General features: G+C 41.7%; 1 protein-coding gene across 2 annotated transcripts in view; it reads right to left on the bottom strand.

The window, feature by feature from the left end:
- GNS (glucosamine (N-acetyl)-6-sulfatase) overlaps positions 1–20968 on the bottom strand; it is a 45228-nt gene that overhangs the window by 18810 nt on the left and 5450 nt on the right. The window contains exons 2-9 of one of the 2 annotated variants that reach the window (XM_005571445.5): positions 19093–19152; positions 14482–14688; positions 12429–12494; positions 11584–11682; positions 9925–10092; positions 7934–8016; positions 6759–6877; positions 4377–4480 (exon numbers count right to left, since the gene is read on the bottom strand). In XM_005571445.5, coding sequence (XP_005571502.1) covers positions 4377–4480; positions 6759–6877; positions 7934–8016; positions 9925–10092; positions 11584–11682; positions 12429–12494; positions 14482–14688; positions 19093–19152 — 906 coding nt within the window. The remainder of the gene's footprint in view (positions 1–4376; positions 4481–6758; positions 6878–7933; positions 8017–9924; positions 10093–11583; positions 11683–12428; positions 12495–14481; positions 14689–19092; positions 19153–20968) is intronic. The other variant, XM_015431152.4, reaches the window with a different exon arrangement.

A 20968-nucleotide genomic window follows, 5' to 3' on the forward strand; every position in this document is an offset into this window, starting at 1 on the left:
CTCAGGTTGAGAGTGTTCTTAGCAATCAAGTATATAAATATCCTAATCCAATGAAAGTCCCTAGAAAACCCTGGGGTAGACTGGCTGTGGCGGCTCATGCCTGTAATGAGGGGAGGAGGGCTGATTGCTTGAGCCCAGTGTTCCAGAACAGCCTGGGCAACGTAATGAAACTCCATCTCTACAAAACAAAACAAAACAAAACAAAAAACACACACAAAACAAAAATTAGCTGGGCATGGTGGTGTGTGCCTATAGTCCCAGCTACTCAGAAGGCTGAGGTAGGATGATCACCTGAGCCTGGGAGGCGGAGGATGCAGTGAGCCAAGATTATGCCACCGCGCTCCAACCTAAGTTACAGAGCAAGACTCTGTCTCGGCCGGGCGCGGTGGCTCAAGCCTGTAATCCCAGCACTTTGGGAGGCCGAGGCGGGTGGATCACGAGGTCAGGAGATCGAGACTATCCTGGCTAACATGGTGAAACCCCGTCTCTACTAAAAATACAAAAAACTAGCCGGGCGTGGTGGCGGGCGCCTGTAGTCTCAGCTACTTGGGAGGCTGAGGCGGGAGAATGGCGTGAACCCGGGAGGCGGAGCTTGCAGTGAGCCGAGATCACGCCACTGCACTCCAGCCTGGGAGACACAGCGAGACTCCGTCTCAAAAAAAAAAAAAAAAAAAAAAAAAAGACTCTGTCTCAAAACAAACAAACAAACAAATAAACAAACACTCCTGGGGCTTAAATCAAGGGGTATCACGCATAGAACCTGCTTACTCTTGCTCTGAAAGAATGACACTGTTGCATAATTACTGAAAAGAACAAGATGGCAATGGGCTCTCAGAACACATCAGGTTTCCAAACAGACACCCAAATCCTGATGTTGAATTTCTGTAGTTATCAAAGAAAAGGCTCCAAGCACACCAGGAAGCACCCCAAATTCACTTAGTGAAAAGCACTGTAACTGCATGAGAAAGTGCAGAATCCCATTATCTTGGTTGCTTCAGCTGGACTTGCCCCTCAGTTCCAGTTTTCCTGACAAGGAAGAAGGTGGGTTCCACTTGATAATGGAGGCTTAACATCCTCTTACTTTCACAAAACTAGGGGAACCAAGGCTGATTTTGTCCAAAGCCAATAGGTGGTCTTCCTGACTCCCAGTTCACTTCTATTTCCCTGGGACCATGCTGTATCATTCTAGTTTTCCTACTAACCTTTTCCTTTCTAGAATTCCTTTTGCAGAACTTCTACCACCAAAGCTAAACCAGTCAGAGGAGAAAACGTCAATAGCCAATCTTTGACATCTATACATACGACCTTGTCCCAGTTCTCCCGCATAGCCAACACGCAGCTAAGTCCACCAGTCAGTTAAATGTGCACTGATCTGGCTGTCGAGGCTGCTGACAGCTCAGCTCATTATGCCCAACTCACAAGCCGGTGCCACTCACACACAACGGCTGGTACTGAGTCAACTGTGCTGCCAACACATGAAACATCACCCATCATCTCTGACATTCCCTGTGCCAGGGGAAAGCTGGGGCACTTCATGCTTCTCAAAGTACACCTGTCAATGCAGCAATGTACAAACACATGGGTTCTGAGAATGCACAGACTTAACTTTCAGTCCCTGATCTGCCACTTACTTTGCAACCTTGGCAAAAATCCATTCAACTAATGTGGATGTTCCCCAGTATATGTTAGGGGATGGATATTTTAAGTTTAGATAGTTCCTCTTTTCTAGGACATCCTAGACTAAAAAAGACAAACTCAATAGGGTGTGACAAGTGTGAGGCCAGCTGGGAACATATAGGAAGGGCATCTACCCCATGTGGGAGCAGAAGTATGAAGCGACTTCCCAGAGGGAGCCCTAAACCAAGGCCCTAAAGGACAATTAACTTGGCCAGCTGAAGGGGGTGCGAGATGGGCATTGCAGAAAGGAGGAGCAGTCACTTGTACAAAGGCCAGGAGATGAGAGAGAAGGTCCACTTAGGAAGTACAAGGAGTTCAATACAACTGCTACCTTCTGTCTCTTAAACAAGCCTAGCTTATCCTTACATCTGAGCCTTTGCATTTACCGTACTGCTCAGGACACTATTCCCACAGATCTCTGCATGGCTAAATCCTTCTCAACATCCACGTCTGCTCAAATGCCTCAGAGGCTTTCACTGACCACTGTAGCTTAAATATCTTGTGCTCCCTGACACAGAGATTTAAGAACTGATCTTGTGGCCAGGCGCGGTGGCTCATGTCTGCAATCCCAGCACTTTGGGAGGAGAAGGCGGGCAGATCACAAGGTCAGGAGATTGAGACCCCATCTCTACTTAAAAAAAAAAAAAAATTAGCCAGGCATGGTGGTGGGCACCTATAGTCCCAGCTAAGTAGGGAGGCTGAGGCAGGAGAATGGCGTGAACCCAGGAGGTGGAGCTTGCAGTGAGCAGAGATCGCGCCACTGCACTCCAGCCTGGGCAACAGAGCGAGGCTCCATCTCAAAAAAAAAAAAAAACAAAAAAAACCAACAACAACAAAACTGATTTTGTTTGATTGCTCCTTGCCATGTGCAAGGCTCCTTGGTGTACTGTACTGGCAAAGAAGATAATAAATACTTGTTGACTGAGCTATAATGTAATGGTTAAGTATACAGACTTTGGAGCCAGACTGCCCCAGTTCAAATGCAGGGCTCTGCTGCTTTTTAGCTATGTGATCTTCAGCAAACAACTTACTCTGCTTCCATTTTCCTCATCTGCAAAATAGGGATAACAGCACCTCTATCTCATCAACTGTGAGGATTGAGTGAGTTGAATCAGGCAATACACTTAGAATAGCACCTGTCCCATACTAAACAATACATGTTAGCTACATTGTTGAAATGGCTTCTCAGAAACCAGACTTCATTTAGATTGCTTAGAGAAGGTGAAGTTTCTGATTTTTAACATTTAGATGGCAATGTTAACTTAAAGAAAAAAAGGAACAATTTTTTCCACAGGCAGCTGGCCGACACATTTCACTATGATCTCATTCAGCCTCCTTCCCACGTGGGCTGAGGTAGCCCTGCTCCTAAAAACAGAACATGGCTGCTGACATGGTCTCCTCAATCAGTTCCAAACAACCACCTCGAGAAAACACTTGTAAGATTTAACGGTCTTCCAAACTTGCTTATCTCCTTTGAAAGAGGGAGCCTGTTTAGAAGGCACTGAAATTTGTAGGGAAAAGTGACTAGCTTTAGGAACATGGGTCTTAAAGGAAAAACACAAAAGGTAATTATGAAGGCCATTTTACCTTCCAAAAGAATTTTAACAGAACTCCATCAAGAGTGTTGTAAAAGGAAATAAGTGAAAAATAGACATTTTAAACAAGTAAATATCAAGCTCCAAAATTAAAGTACCCAATATACCCAGAAAGTCTGGCCCATTTAAAAACCCACTTAGCAATTTCAGCTTAAAGTGTGTATTTGTTCATCTTCTTTGGTCTCTCAGAAATGGGACTGACATTGAAATTGGGATATCAGAAAGGAGAGAAGACATAGCTGGCGGAGCCTGTCAATTCTTTTCTCCTGAGTGTTGGAGGACAGTATTTTGGATGAGGATGAAGGTCCTCATGACTGCTAGGAACAAAGTGCCTCAGCATTAGGTACCATGTTTGGAAAAAGACACTGAAACCGAATGGGAATGACAACAGAACAATGTGGCGTATTATGGCAGTTCTAGGGAGAGAACCAAGAAAGCAACAAAGCATTCATAAGGAAAAGCCCGGCACAGGGAAAGACTAATTCCTAGAAGACATGTTTTTGATAGCCTTATACTCAAAGCGAGGTCAGGCCAGCAGCAGACATCACCCAGGAGCTGGTCAGAAATGGAGAAGCAGAAATCTGCATTTTAACCAGATCCCCAGGGGATTCACAGAAAAGCCAGAGGAGCTCTGCTCTACAAGGCAGTGGGCCCCAAACCAGGCTGCCTCTCAGAATCACCTGTAAACTTCGAAAAGGAAAAAGGCAGATGCTGGGTCCCTATTCCAGACCAAGTGAGTCAATTACACTCTTTCTGGATATTGCCCAAGCACGCAGCATTTTTCTTCTTCAGTTTTGGAGGGCAATCTTGATGCACACCCTCTTTTGAGAGTCACTGCTCCAGAACAAAGATCCAGTCTCAAAAGACAAAGGAAAGCTACGCATCCTAATGGGACATGTACATGTGGGGTGAAAATACAGATATAGAGAGCAGTGGGAAGTTAAGGGGAAAAAAAAAGGAATCACTATTTCCATTTAAAAGCTCTTCTGCCGCTCAGCCCTAGTGGGAAGAGGAACCGAACCCAATCTTCTCTCAGGAGGAAACACCTTATTTTCTCAGGCCAAATGCCTACCTGTCCACAGCACCAGCTTGCCAGGCACCTACCTTGCTTGTCTGATTTGGTTTGATCCCAGGCCCTCGAACCAACAGTGGAACTTTGATATCAAACTCATACAGCTGTCTCTTGTCTATTGGCAAGGAAAACTGTCCTGAAAACAAAACACACAAGGTAAAGATGGAGCCAAGACAGGGGCCTTGCTCATGTTATGTTTCACTCATTTAATCCACAGTCAAAACTAAAACAACTTTGTTCTACTGATTCTGGTGTTTTAATAGAAAGCTGAAATTTGCCTGGAGACATCTCTTGTTACTACAAGGCAGGAAAACAACGAATTTATCTTCTCTAAATAAATGACTAGAAGGGACTCCCTGGCTTATGATAGGACAAAATGAGCAAAAATAATGACAGGAAAGTATTGAAACACAAATACATAAAAAATTATGCATGCTACTCAGCCTCATCACAACTGAATGAAGTTTACTCCAAAAACTGTCAAATAAACAAACAAAAACACCTATCCTGTGTTTCCTGAATAAACTGCATCTCAAAATAACCAAATAATTGATAAGGGGAAGTAGTTCTCTGAGGAATTCCAGCTAATAAATACAAAAGAAAGGACAGGATTACAAAATCAGCATTTTGCAGTTTCTGAGGGAATAATGAATTTAGGCAACAATCATCTCTGGAATAAAAGAAAAGCTCAAAGGAAGAGCTCAGGCTGAAACCACCTGACCCATCAATCACCAGCACCCCAAAAACAGTGCAGCCAGATGCCTCGGGTCTCATGACATGATGCAATAGGAAGAACACACCTGCAGGCCAGGATGCACCATCACCTGAAAATGCAAATTTCTATCAAGTTCCGAATCTACCAGTCTATAGGAAATGCTGACTAGAGATGAACAAGTTAAGGCACTATAAGACAGCAATTAGCCAAATTCAGAATGTGAGACATTCTGATGGACAAAAGACCCACTTCTCCCTGCAAATTCATGGCAAATGACAAGAGTTAGGAGACACAATAACTATAGGTAGTATGTGGACTCTGTCTGCATCTTTTTTTTTGAGATGGAATCTCGCTCTGTTACCCACGCTGGAGTGCAGTGGCACGATCTCAGCTCACTGCAACCTCAACCTCCTGGATTCAAGCGATTCTCCTGCCTCAGCCTCCTGAGTAGCTGGGACTACAGGCATGTGCCATCACGCCTGACTAATTTTTGTATTTTTAGTAGAGAAGGAGTTTTGGCATGTTGGCCACGCTGATCTAGAACTCCTGGCCTCAGGTGATCCACCTGCCTTGGCCTCCCAAAGTGCTGGGATTATAGGTGTGAGCCACTGTGGCTGGCGGTCTGCATCTTGATACATAATAACCAGAGTCAGATGCATAATCTGGTGTTGAATCCTGGAGTCATGTGTATGGGAGTTGCTTCAAAACCTTCTAGCAACAAAAGAAAAACACACGGAGAGTAGGAAGAATTCAAAAGAGTGGCCTCATGCAGCTGAAAATCTAAGCCGGATAATGGGGGCTATTTTACTATTCTCTACTTTGTGTTTAAAAATATTCACAGGCCGGGCATGTGGCTCACGTCTGTACTCCTAGCACTTAGGGAGGCGGAGGTAGGCAGATTACCTGAGGTCAGGAGTTCAAGACCAGTCTGGCCAACATGATAAAAACCCATCTCTACTAAAACACAAAAATTGGTCAGGCGTGGTGGCATGTGCCTGTAGTCTCCGGTACTCAAGAGCTCATGAGGCAGGAGAATCGCTTGAATCTGGGAGACGGAGGTTGCTGTGAGCCGAAATCACGGCGCTACTACACCCCAGCCTGGGTGAGAGAGTGAGATTCTTTCCCCCCACACCCCCTCATCAAAAAAATAATCACAATAATGCATTAATGCCTAAGCGATCTCCTCCTATGCAAGCAAGTCTCAAGTGAATCCCATTCAAGTGGACATTTATATATGTGGAAAAGAAGAAAATGTTTGCTTTTAACAACAGAAGGTCCAAGTAGAAAGCATGAAAGTCAAGGACACAGAGCTGACTCATCCTGCAGCTTTTGAAAAAAACCAAAAACACTCAAAAAACAAATTCCATGAATGGCAAGAAAGTTTTCCCCACAAGACAACCTTCTTTTGGCCTTCCTGTCTCAAATGCCTTCCATACGGTCTGCCTCCAACCCATCAAGTTCATGCTCTGCCCCCACTCTAGAACACCATGTCATCTTACGTGTGAAACAGCAAATAATAAAACCTGGTTTCTCCATGTGTGAATGATGTGGTGCTCCAACTGGAGGGGTCCTGAGGGCAAGATACTCCCTCTGGCATGTCCAGTTATAACAAGACTAGAACTCTCTGCCAGGGCTCACTGGGTGAAAAAGGAAAGACATATTCTCAAAGATCACAGCAGTACCTAACCCTGCCTCTGACCTGTGTGATAGCCATTGTCTGAGGTATAGAAGATGTAAGTGTTGTTGAGCTCCCCGGTGAACTCCAATCTCTTGACCAGTTTCTCCACAAGGTCATCAACTGAGAGGAGAGTTTGCCACCTGGATGTGAACAGAAGGTAGAAAGGGGCAATGGCTGAGGTATCACTATCTTGCCAAAACAAACAAACAAACAACCAAAAACAAAGACACCCCCGTTTAAAAAAAGAAAAAACCCAAAACACTCTCCCCCAAAACTCAAATCCCCAATCTCCATTCCCCAGACCTTCCCATTGTAAAAAATAGATTAGAAAATTCCAGAACATAATTCATTCCAAAGTTAATTGTTTCCAAAGAAATAAACTCGTTTTTAAATAACCCGTTAGCTTTACTTTTTATTGGCAATAGTGATGAGAGTAGAGACAAACAGAAGAAAGAGTTGTCCATTCTCAGTACTGTGTACTACAGATTAATTCAGACAGGACTGTGCTACAAAAAAGCTTAAGATGTTTGAACTAGGAGCTGGCAAACTATGACTCATGGGCCAAAGCTTGCCCACTGTCTGTTTTTATAAAGTTTTATTGGACTACAACCATGCTCATTCATTTACATATTACCCAGGGCTGCTTTTGTGCTACAATAGCAGAGCTGAGTAGTTGTGACAGAATGTATGACCTGCAAGCCTATTAATATTTACTATCTGCCCCTTTACAGAAAAAGTTTGCTTATCCCTGGTCTACACTAAACACTTCCTAAGAGAAAGTAATGGATTTTAAAAAATTGAATTAAGATAATTTCTTGAAAATTCCAAACAGCAAGGGCAAATATTTTGATCTTGTCTAAGCTGTTGGGTCATTTGTCACAGACGACAATGGGCTCTCTTAACCAAGTAACCTTTTCTTTAAAGCAGGAGAAAAAAATTCTACCACATGGTTCAAATTTGCAATACTTTTGCCAAGTCCTAAAAATGGGCAGTCTAATTAGTACTGGGGTCCAAAGGCCACCTCATTGAGTGTAAAGGAATGTCTCTGCTTCTGGTGCCCCATCGAAGCCTCTCTCCCACTGACCTGCTTCCCTCTATTTTTGTTTCAGAGACAACAATGTGGTGGTCCCCTCTTCATGAGCTGATTTGTAGAGTCCTTAAAACAACTCAGATTGTTACCTAGCAGCAGCTCTTACCTTTTCCTAAATGCATTATCTAAAAACTGTATTGAAGAATTAGTCATTGGAGTCTTGGCTTGCCTAATTAGCCAGTGCTTGTTCTAAAATTTAGAAGGAAAAAAATGTTAACACCAAGTCACCACAGTCAAACAAAATACTGGATTACTAGAATAGATAAATAGAATCATTTCATTCATAATTCAGTAAGAAGGAACTAATTGGAACCTGTTTAAGCAACTTCAGACCTTCTCTCCCTTCCTGCATTCCTAAAATAGAAATTTCTGCAGATTAACTCAATCTCTCATTTTTCAGCTTCCCAGCACCTCCCAAACCATAAAAGGTCTTGGCTCCTCTGTTAGCAGCATTAAGAAATTTTAGAGGATGTCACTGGGCAACTACTGGCTAAAACGAGATTACATTTACAACTCTGATTTTATGCCTTTGGTCTACTACAATTACAAAATGGGCAAGTAACTATACCTTTCTCTAAGTTGCTTTTTTTGAGACAGAGGTGGAGGTTGCATTGAGCCAAGATCGCACCACTGCACTCCAGCCCAAGGCCAAGCTAGAGTGCAGTGGCGCCCATCTCGGCTCACTGCAACCTGTGCCTCCCGGATTCATGTGATTTTCATGCCTTAGCCACCCGAGTAGCTGGGATTACAGGCGTGCACTACATCTGTCTAATTTTTGTATTTTCAGTAGAGATGGGGTTTCGTCATGTTCGCCAGGCTGGTCTTGAACTCCTGGCCTCAAGTGATCCTCTTGCCTTGGCCTCCCAAAGTGCTGGGATTACAAGCATAAGCCACCGCACCTGGTCTGCCTTCCTCTAAGTTTTGCCTAGCCAAGACATCAGTCACCCTAGATCCTAAGGAAAAATCTTATTACAGCAATTTCCTAAAACTTCAAGTCTAAATCTGGAGGGCCCTCCCATTTAAACAAAAACATCCCCATATACTATTCTCTCTTCTCTATTCGTAAAACCCTAAGCCACCATATCTCAAACTATGCTCCTCAAAGTGTTACTAAGTTTGGGAAATGCTATATAGCATATCCTCCTGCTAGAAATTCACATTCGATCATGAATAACTCTGAGAAGTCCTGCAGCAGAGTGACTTATTTAACTCAAACTTTCCAAACTTACTTGACCATGGGAACTTTTTATTAACTTCTTTTGGAACACAGATTGCGAATGGTCCTCTAATTTAAAACCCAGTTCACTCAGCTTTGAAATTGTATTTAACAAGCACTTGCCCATAATGTGCCAGGCAATATGCTAATTGTTTCTATGTACTTGAATTCATACAGTAGTTCATAAGGGATCAAGAGCTCCCACTTCACATGAAAAAATGCAGTTAAGCATCGTGCTCATGGTCAGAACTGAGCTAGAAAGTGGTAGTTCTGAGTCTGACTTTATGACTCCTTCTTTCTATAACCTTACAAGCAATTACAATTTCTGGATAACAGACCTGAGGCAATGGAGGCCTTCCATCTTTGAACCAGGGAACTGTCTATACACCAAGCCAAATGAAGTATAAGTAATTGGCACATGAGGCAAACATATGGGTTGTCGTGGCTTTTAATCATGTCACCTGGTTCATTTTTCCATTCAACTTCCCTTTCCATCCGTATTGCTCTGTGCCACCCCTTCTTCCCATGCCTCAAAGGCTAGTGAGGGCCACCAGGAGGCTGGTGCAGTCCCGGCTATGCCAGGAGGGAGGAGAGCCTGCACAGAGGTTACCAGGAGAGCCTGAGTGATATGCCTGTAAATTGGGAAAGATGGCATTCTTTACCATTCCCTGTCAACTATCCAGCTGCTCAATGGATGTGTAGCACGAACTTTATCTGTACTTGCAATGCAAGTATACTATCGGTTGTACTAGGAACAGATGCAATTACCTCTAAAACATTGTGAAGAAAAACCCACTACATGGCTCAAAGGCTTCCTGACAAGTATATCATATAGTTAATTATACTGAGTACGGCTGAATACAAGGGATGCGGGAAGCTACCGTTCCATGGATGTTGAAGTTCTTGTTTCTTGGTGCAAAGACATTCTGGAAGGCCTTCTGGTACTGAGGTGCAGCTGTCCAAGGTGAATGAGGCGCTGGAGTGGCAATCATCATGAAGAAGGGCTCAAAGTTGGACTTGTAGTCCAGAAAGTCCAAGGAGACATTAGCCTGACACATAAAAAGATTTGTCATCTCCTACCTTACCCAATAGATGAGTATTTAATAGATAAATGTCTTCTGGTGAGCAGACAGCACAGGGTCTTACTAGCTTTTAAGCAATCTTAGCACATGATCTCATGTCATAGCCATTTGCAAGCATATTGTTGGAACAAATATATTTGGTTTTTAGGCAATACTTTAAAGACTGAGAAGCATACCAACATAAGAAGGCAATGAAGATCTTGATGATTTTATATGACCTAGAAATCATGTCTCCCACAAAGAAGGAAACAGTAACGTGGCCATTTTAGTATTAACTTACACTAATGGAGATTATGGTATCTACATGTGATGCCTTAAAGAATGTAAAAAGAGAGTCAGCTTAAAACAGTGGGAAAGGTAGATTAAGTTACCTTAAACTTACGAAAATATGCAGAAAGTAGATGTCATAAATTATGCACTGAAGTAGTGAATAACATTAGATTCAAATACATCCCACTAGAGCTTTAATACATGGACTTACATTTTTCCTTTGCTTATCAGAAGATACTTTATGAAAATGAAAGCATGCTACATATATATTGTTTTTCATTGTTCTGAAGTAATTTCATTTATTCCCAACAATAACTCAAAAGATACTGACTGTATCTATCTCCTATAACCCCTCCATCTACCTTTCACTCCAGTCCCATCAGCTTCCTTGTGGTTTCTCAAATACGCCAGGTACACTCCTGCCTCAGGGCCCTCCCACTTACTGTTCCCTGACTCTGTAGCACTATTCCCCAGATCTGCACAGCTCATTCTCACCTACTTCAAGTTTCTGCTTAAATGTTATCTAAGTAACCTCATACCCTAACTAATTTCTCTAACTGATCACCAGTTAATGACACAACACATAAGACTGTGTGAGTGTAAGTAAAATTACCTTCCACAGAATCAGGGACTTTGCTTCATTTACTGCTGAATACTGGCTACACTAGGTGCTGAACTATTGAGTGAATGAATATATAATACTATGGAAGACTGTCGTTAGAAATGCCTCAGAATAGGAAAGTCCCAATTTAACCTGCTTTCAGTAATTTTTATATATAAATACCCAATGCCCAAATAAATCCAGTATCCCTATCCCTCCATCCTCATAATGGGGGCCTGTGAAGCTGCCATCTTGTAGCTTGTGAGTAAAACTGGGGTCAAGAGTAGGTACCCTTACAAAGTAAAACCTCTACAAAGTAATCTCTATAGTCGACAAGATTAACCTTTGGAAAAGGGATTTGTTGCTGGAATTTCAAGAGCATTAGAGCTGAGCCTGGCTTATACACAAAGAAAACACCCTCAGGAGTTTGTAATCAGCTGGAAATACTCTTGGGCAGTTAGACCAAGTTACTGTGCATTTATATTACCCAACACAAACAAGTAAGATTATAGGTTTTCTAGGCAGAGTCTTCAATCAAATGTGAGCCAACCCTGTAAGGACAGAGCTACAGGGCTTCTGCAACTCACCAAAACATCTGTCAGGTAGTCCACGCTATAGTTTTCACCATGCTTCCGTGCCTTCCCATTGATAGACAGGGTGTAATTATAATACTTAGAATTCTTTTCCTATTAAAAAGAGGAAAGTCAAATTTGTTATGAGGTCAGTGCACAAAGTAGAAGTCTGAATCCATGCTGGGCTAAACTATACTCTGAGCAGTGATAAGACATTAAAAAGATAATTACTCAAGTCAATACTGAATTGGAGTTTTTGACTAGGGTTTTATTAAAGACAAGCACAGTTTCAATTGTACATTCTAGTTAAAAAGCCAGAAGTAGATCAGGTAGAAAAGCAAACTACTTTGCTAAACCATGTACAATGCAGGAAAAACATCCCAGAAAGGACTGACTCACAAGTCAATAGACCTTTTTTTTTTTTTTTTTTTTTTAAATATGAGACTGGGTCTCTCTCTGATGCCCAGATTGGAATGCAGTGGCACAATCATAGCTCACTGCGGCCTCAAATTCCTGGGCTCATGTGATCATCTTGCCTCAGCTTCCCGAGCAGCTAGGACTACAGGCACATGCCACCACACCCAGCTAATTTTAAAATTTTTTGTTGAGATGGGGTCTCGCCATTTTGCCCAGGCTGGTCTCGAACTCCTGAACTCAAGAGATCCTCCTGTCTCTGCCTCCCAAAGTGTTGGGATTCTAGGCATGAGCCACTACACGTGGCCACAAGTCAATAAATTTTAAGGTTTTAAAATGACTAATTGTAATAGCAAATAAAGTTATGTCAATATCAGAGCTAAATTAAACATATTCTGCATCTGTAGGGCTGCATATAATTGTCACTGACTTCAGTAATCACTCACCAAGGCGTACCAGTAACTCCAACCCAGAGGAACGTGTTCTAGTCCACCTGCATCTGGGGCTCCGTACTGAAAAGCAAGACAAGTAGGGACAGTTACAAGTCCTTAGATATGACCAGACCAGAAAGAAACAGGAAATTTTAGAATCTTTTTAGACCAGTGCCTGAAACAGACACTAGTCAAAAATAAACTCTAATAATCCTAGGAACTTCTAAAGCCGGAGTTGGCAAACTACAGCCAGTCAGCCAAATCTGGCCTGATGACTTCTGTATGAACAGCAAGCTAAGAATTTGTTTTAACAATTTTCAAATATAAAAGTTAATCAAAATAAGAATATTTTGTGAAATGTGACAATTATATAAATTCAAATTTTAATAATGATAAAGAGTTTTATTGGAAGACAGCCACATTCCTGTACATAGTGTAGTGTCTGTGGCTGCTTTCACGCTACAGTGGCAGAGCTGAATAGTAGCAACAGAGACATATGACCTGCAAGGCCTGAAATGTTTACTATCTCACCCACTACAGAAAAAGTCCACACAGCCTATCCCACGCAGCCTATTCATGGGGTGAATGCTGACCTGTTGATACCATAGACTGAATAGTCCAATTGACCCTAAGTAGTTCAAATAATCAGACTATGAGCTATCGACTTATTATACATTGAACATCCCAAATCTGAAAATCTAAAACTTTTTGAGTGCCAACATGACACTCAAAGGAAATGTTCACTGGAGCACTTCACATTTTCAGATTTGGACTGTTTCAGATTTGGACTGTTCAATATCATGCATATATTTCAAAATCCAAAAAATCTGAAACGCAAAATACTTCTGATCCTAAGCATTTTGGATAAGGGATAATCTGTATTTCAGTTGCCCTGCAGATGAAACCCACTTTTCGAACTTGATTTATCTGATGAGATGAATAAAATAAAGAAACCACAGAATTATCCCCCTTTATCCTTACAAGGTTTAATGCCATCCACTTAAGGCAGAATTTAATCCCTGAAAACAAAATCTTTCTACTTTAACGGGCTCTTAATTTTATATACACATCAGATGTCCTTCAACATGCAAAGCAGTTTAAGCTGTCTTTATGACCCATAGCCCCAACCAAATGACCCAGTATCCACAGTTCCTAGTTCTCATGATCCTTTTCAAACTGACTCACCTTCCTGCAGACTCACAAGGTTGCAGATTCCCCCAATTATTGGGGGGAGGGGAGAATTAACAGAAAATCCAGATCAGGTATTAAGATCTCTAGCAACTACAGATAAAGAGTATAAGTACATTTTCTCTTTGTCTTGAACCCCTAGTTTAACTGTAAGAGCTAACCCCAAACATTCTGAAACAAACTATTTCCTTTAAGCTTGGACTCTGGGTAACAGCTAAGGCCAATGTGTGAATGTGGGCACATGGAATCTAGCCTTGACAGGTCACCGGGCGTATCCCTCCATCTAGGTCTACAAGGCTGGTGTACCAGCTGCTGGCCATATACTTTAATGACCTGCAGGACCCTGACTCTGGGTACTTCATCACTAATCTCTCCACATTTTGTTGCCACTTTTCACATTACAAAATGAGTTAAGCATTAAGTTGTTATAATTCAGAAAAGATTCTAAAAATCTGAGGAAAGATTCTAAGATGAAAAAATGTCTTCAGTTAGGTACTGGTAACAGGGAATGGAAACAAAGATACCATGACAGCCACATGACAAACAGAATTCCTGAGGAAAAAAGGATGACACATCAGACAGCAGCACTCTTAGGACAATTTTTAAATACATGCTCCTGGGACTACTGAAAGGAAGAACAAGTACCCACATCATATAAATACACTGTACTTACCCAAATCATGTAAATATGTACATGTGTACTTATACGAACATATTTACATGATGTGTGTACTTGTTCTTGCTTAACAGGCAGATTCACAGAAAACAGCATACACCAAGAAATCCTTTAACATTAATTGATACTAATAATAAAATTAACATGAATTATATTCACATTTTAAAAGTCATTATAAAAAAAGAAAGAGATCATTGAACATACCTCATTTAAGTATTTCCCTGCAAAAAAGGTCTGATAACCACACATTGATCTGAGAATTGCTGGGAAAGTATTTGGTTCTTGGATCTTCTGCCAGGACTTGCTACTGCAGTTCCCCTCTAGAGTGTTGTTCACAACATGATGATTATGTGGGTACTTTCCTGTCAGGATACTGGCTCTGCTGGGGCAGCAGAGAGCACTTGGCACATACTACAAAGGAAAGGAAGCAAAAAGGACAAAGTCACACAAGAAAGATGAACTTCTCATCATTGCTAAAGAGGGTAAAGAAAAGCTCCTTAATACTCTAACTTCAAATATGTCGTTTCTCATGGAATATATGTATTTTTTTCTACACATGACATACTTCAGGGCTGCTTTAAGTCACATAGTGGAGACATCAAAGCAGATAAAACAAACTGAGAATACAGATTTCTTTTTCAAGTGGCTTCTTTCTGCAGGATAATAGTAATTCTATTCTCATCCGCCATAGAGGTTTTTTTTTTTTTTTTTTTTTTTTTGAGGCAAGGTCTCACTCTGTCACCCAGGCTGGAGTGCAGTGGCACAAGCACAGCTCACTGCAGCCTCGACTTCCTGGCGCAAGTGATCCTCCCAAACAGCCTGGAGTACAGGCGCTTGCCACCACTCCTGGCTTTTTTTTTCATTTTTTTATTTGTAGAGATAACATTCTTCCTATGTTGTCCAGGCTCATCTAAAACTCCTGGATTCAAGTGATCCCTCCACCCTGGCCTCCTAAAGTGCTGGGATTACAGGTGTGAGCCACTGCACCCAGCCAGAAATAATATTTATACATGAGGAGCACAGCATGGTGAGAGATGGGTCTTAACCAAAGATAGAATACTACCAGGATCTAATTGAGACACAGTGGTTCATTTGCAGGCTGAGCTGCAGCTTTACACATTTCCTATATCACTTTAAACACTGGACACAGACTTTTTTCCCTACTGTAATTATATTTCCATTAGCTACTGTCAGCAACAGACTTTCCCCATTCTACCCAATCATATTGGTACACATCACCCAGCCACTTCACAGAAAGGTAATACTAGCTTACACTTGGACCAGCAGAGAAGGAATGAGCATTTGAGCACAGACTCATGCCAAAATTGGGTATTATCCTTTTAATACTAGCAAGCCTTTTTGCCTTTCAAATTCGATTTGGCATTTTAAAATAACAGTGAGGATGAACATTCTCCACAGGTACCGACCAACTGTTTGTGTGTTCATATGCTTTGCTCATTTTTTTCCTCTAGGGCTGTTGGCCTCTTGTTACATAAGATTTAAGTTAAGGAAGAATTCAGTCATGATACAAATACTTCCCATTTTTACTTTTGCCTTTTAATTTTATTAGATGTTTGACTTCTTAAGTTTAAATTGGCAACTCTTAACTCTTTCCCTTTTTGCTTTCTGATCAATTTTATAGCCAGTACACAGTTTATCTTAATATTACATTTTGGCATCTGGTAGAGCAATTTCTTTTTTTTGAGACAGTCTTACTCTGTCACTCAGGATGGAGTACAGTGGTGCGATCTCAGCTCACTGCAACCTCCGCCACCTCAGGGTTAAGCAATCCTCCCACCCCAACTTACCAAAGTAGATGGGACCACAGACAGGCACCACCATGCCTGTATTTTGTTGTTGTTGTTGTTTTGAGACGGAGTCTCACTCTGTTGCCCAGGCTGGAGTGCAGTGGCACAATCTCGGCTCACTGCAACCTCCACCTCCCGGGTTCAAGTAATTCTCCTGCCTCAGCCTCCCGAGTAGCTGGGCTTATAGGTGCCCGCCACCACGCCTGGCTAATTTTTTGTATTTTTAGTAGACATGGGGTTTCACCATGTTGGGCAGGCTGGTCTTGAACTCCTGACCTCAGGTGATCCGCCCGCCTAGGCCTCCCAAAGTGCTGAGATTACAGGTTTGAGCCACTGTGCCCGGCCCAATGCCCAGGTATTTTTAAGTATTTTTAGTAGATATAGGATCTTGCCATGTTGCCCAGGCTGGTCTCAAACTCCTGAGCTCAAACAATCCACCTGCCTCAGCCTCCTAACGTGCTGGGATTATACAGCCACTGTAATTTTTTTTAAAAATTACTTTGATTATTCTCATCTATTTATTATTCCAGATAACTTTTGGAATCGTTTGAGTCTAAAACAATCTTGTTAAGATTACAACTAGAATAAACATTTTATTATATAATATTGTGTCTTAGTTGAGCACAGTGGCTCACACCTGTAATCCCAGCTATTTGGGAAGCTGAAGCAGAGGATTACTTGAGGCCAGGAGTTTGAGACCAGCCTGAGCAATAGAGCGAGACCCTATCTCTAAAAAAAAGTGGAAAAAAATTAGGCGAGTGTGGTGATGCATGCCTGTAGTCCCAGTTACTTGGGAAGCTGAGGCAGGAGGATTGTCTGAACCCAGGAGTTTGAGTTCAGGTCTTCAGTGAGCTATGCCACTGCACTCCAACATGGGCGACAGAGTGAGACCCTGTCTCAAAAAAAAAAAAAAAAAGGAAAAGAAATGTATATAAAATGATGTGCATATCTATGTATCAGATATTTTTTATCTTACCACTCACATCATTTTGTAACTTACATAGGTCATAGTCATTTCTGGCCCCAACCAGTTACTCTTAGAGAGTTTATAAATTATAAATGAGGTCGGGCATGGTGGTTCACACCTGTAATCCCAGCACTTTGGGAGGCCGAGATGGGAGGATCACTTGAGCTCAGGGGTTCCAGATCAGCCTGGGCTACATAGTGAGTGAGACCTTTTCTCTACCTTTATATAAAATAAAAATAAACAATTATGAATATTTTCTTTGTCTCCCACCTTCTATTTTTCTAACTGATTACATGGAAGAAAAAAAAATTCATTTTTTCATTTTTATCTTGAATTCTAGTGATTTTAAAGGGTTTTCAATAATTCTCCTGTGTTCCTAGATAGAAAATCCAAACAATCAGAAGTAATTTTTCCAATATTTTTACCTCTTATTTCCATAAGACTTATGACAATGACTAGTCGGAACAACATTAAATGGAGCACTTGTTTCATCTCTAACAGCAATGCCCTGAGTCTTTTACCTTATGTATTTGAAATAGTCATCATAGTCAGGATGTGTTCTTATAATAGCTTAATACATTACCAGGAAAGAATGCTAAAATTTCAGAGTATTTTCTAGTATCTATTGGGAAGAACAATAAATTTTCCTTCTTTCAATTACTTGTATCATGTTGGTAGACATATAATAAGCAACACCACGTAGTATATACTATAAGAAGTCAGGCATTGGCCGGGCGCAATGGCTCATGCCTGTAATCCCAGCACTCTGGGAGGCCACGAGGTCAGGAGATCGAGACCATCCTGGCTAACACAGTGAAACCCCATCTCTACTAAAAAAAATACAAAAAGTTGGCCGGGTGTGGTGGCAGGTGCCTGTAGTCCCAGCTACTTGGGAGGCTGAGGCAGGACAGTGGCATGAACCTGGGAGGCGGAGCTTGCAGTGAGCTGAGATCGCGCCATTGCACTCCAGCCTGGGTGACAGGGCGAGACTCTGCTTCAGAAAAAAAAAAGAACTCAGGCATTGGCTAGGGCAAGGTAGCTCATGCCTGTAATCCCAGCACTTTGGAAGGCCAAGGAGGGCAGATCACTTGAGGTCAGGAGTTCAAGACCAGCCTGGCTAACATGGTGAAACCCCGTATCTACTAAAAATACAAAAAATTAGCAGGGCATGGTGGTGGGTGCCTGTAATCTCAGCTACCCAGAGGGCTGAAGCAGGAGAATTGCTTGACCCCGGGAGGCGGAGGTTGCAGTGAGTCGAGATCGCGCCACTGTACTCTAGCCTGGGCGACAAAGCGAGACTCCATCTCAAAAAAAAAAAAAAAGAAAAAGAAAAAAAAGAAGTCGGGCACTGACAGAAGTGCTCTACACCTATTAACTCAACCTCACAACAACTCTGAAGATGATTTTGGTACTCCCTTTTATAAATGGGGAGGAAACGGGCCAGAGAGGTTAGTTTGTCCAAGGTCACACTGCTAGAAAAGAGGCAGAGAGGGTATTCCAGACTAGGCGGTCCGGCTCCAGAGTCTGAGCACTTAAACTTAACACTGTGCTACTATTCAAGGGATTTCCTGATAGTAAGCTACCCTTACATTCCTAGACTACCATTCACTTGGTTATGTACATGGTTCTTGAAAATGAATTGATACTTTATTTTGAATTTCTGCATCTATATTTATGGGGTGTGTGTGTTGCTATTTGTCAGTTTTGGCTATCAGGGTTAATTGGGTTTTACCATGGAAAAGTTCACACAGCATACATATATCTTGATTTTTTTATAATCCATTTTCAAACCTCAAATGGTGAGGTTTAAAATAAAATTCTCTAGTTCTGAGACTGGCTTAGAAATATCTGCAATTCATCTTCAATTGATAAGAGGTAATATTTCAACGAAAAGAGTTTATATCACATTAAATAAATCCTTCAAATCAGGCATTTAACAAGGAAAAAACCACATAGATCATACCAGATTCTCGAGAAGAGTGTTTCTTCTTAGAATACAAACAGTTAAATTAACAAAATTGAATTAGCTTTTAAACTTACAGCGCTGGAAAAAGTCATCCCCATCTCTCCGATGAGAGCTTTTGTTTTCTTCAGTGGTGTCTGTAAAAGTACGTAATTATCCATTAAACAATTTATTCCAATAAATTGAGACACACAGGCCAGAATTCCTGTTTGGTTACATCTTACTCAATCTTTTATTCCCAAATGGTCAGCTCTAAGCAACAGCCAAAGACAGTCCTGTATGATTCTAGAGAAAGGTTTGGTTCCAGCCAGCTCCATCCTGCGTAAAAGTGCAGGAGGTCAAAATGCTTGCAGGAAGGGAAAGTTCAGTCAATGGCAATAACATCTTTGTGCCCTTATTAGTCATCTGCCCCCATATAAGGCAGAGAGGGCAGACCTATTTCCATGAATTAATCTTTAGAAGTAGGATGTGGGAAATGATATACAAAGGGAACCTTCCGCCCTATAGAACAGAAGTAAGACAACAGTTGGATTCTGAAAGCCAGACGAGGCCCCAGGGCTGAGACTGATTCACACCTCACACATTCAGTGGTGGAGGTCAGATGCACACTGTTCAACTACCAGCTACTGTTGTCTGCATAGACCCACCAGCACCTCAGGATAAGGACTTGAACCAGGTGGTAAGCAGGTGTACACAGAACACTGTCAGGCAAAAGGCTACTCAGAAACTACTTTATGTCCTGCTTTTCATCTTTTGTTCAAAATCTAAGATCCTTACAAGTACAGAGACAATTAAGTTCCCCCTAGAGTGAGGACAAACATATGAAGACAGTCATTTAAATACGAATAAAAGGAATACTAATATTCTTCAGATTCCAGACAAAAAAAGCACTATTGTAAGAGGTCATTTTAGTTGTAATATGAGTCAGTTCATGATGATTCTGAGATACCTTTGAAACCTAAGACCATACTGAATGCAATTTTAAGTATATTTTGTTGTGAAATAATTCCTTAAAGATCCCTAATCTAAGGCCGGGCACGGTGGCTCAAGCCTGTAATCCCAGCACTTTGGGAGGCCGAGATGGGCGGATCACGAGGTCAGGAGATCGAGACCATCCTGGCTAACATGGTGAAACCCCGTCTCTACTAAAAAATACAAAAACCTAGCTGGGCGAGGTGGCGGGCGCCTGTAGTCCCAGCGACTTGGGAGGCTGAGGCAGGAGAATGGCGTGAACCCGGGAGGCGGAGCTTGCAGTGAGCTGAGATCTGGCCACTGCACTCCAGTCTGGGCGACAAAGCGAGACTCTGTCTCAACAACAACAACAAAAAAAAAACAAGATCGTTAATCTAAATATGTAAGTAGGTTAACAGGAGCCTCATTTTTAATAATGTATAAATGACTTTTCCCCATTGTTTTATATAAATACAAAACCTATGGAATCCATAAACTCAAAAGGATGAGGATTCTAACTTATCCAAAAAAAGCTCTGATAATTTCATGAGTAGATTCAGAAGAGGCTGCCAAGAGACGCCAGAGATGCAGAAGATCTTCGCCAACCTTCCGAAGCAAAGTCATCAACCATACTCTCCTCAAAGCCATCACTGGGTACCATCCTCAGGAAAAGAATACTGGGCTTAATGAGACACTGGCTTGATTAAAAAAAAACCTGAGTTACTATGAGGACATTCGAAGATGAAATGAAGATTCAAAGAGTAAGTGGAGAAAAGGACCAGAGTTGACTGTATAGGACTTAATTGTCAAACTGATAAATATGTAAAACTATGAAAGAATATCTGATTTACGGTAATATTGTGTAATAACATTTATTAAACACAACGTGTGCCAGGCATTAATCTAGGCAGTGGTGGACAGAGGATAGTCCTTGCCCTCATGATCCCTGCACTCTCGGGGACTTAAAACAACTAACAGGTAAACAATCAGTCATTTCAGGTG

The sequence above is a fragment of the Macaca fascicularis genome, chromosome 11 (assembly GCF_037993035.2).
Source record: "Macaca fascicularis isolate 582-1 chromosome 11, T2T-MFA8v1.1".
Lineage (NCBI taxonomy): Eukaryota > Metazoa > Chordata > Mammalia > Primates > Cercopithecidae > Macaca > Macaca fascicularis.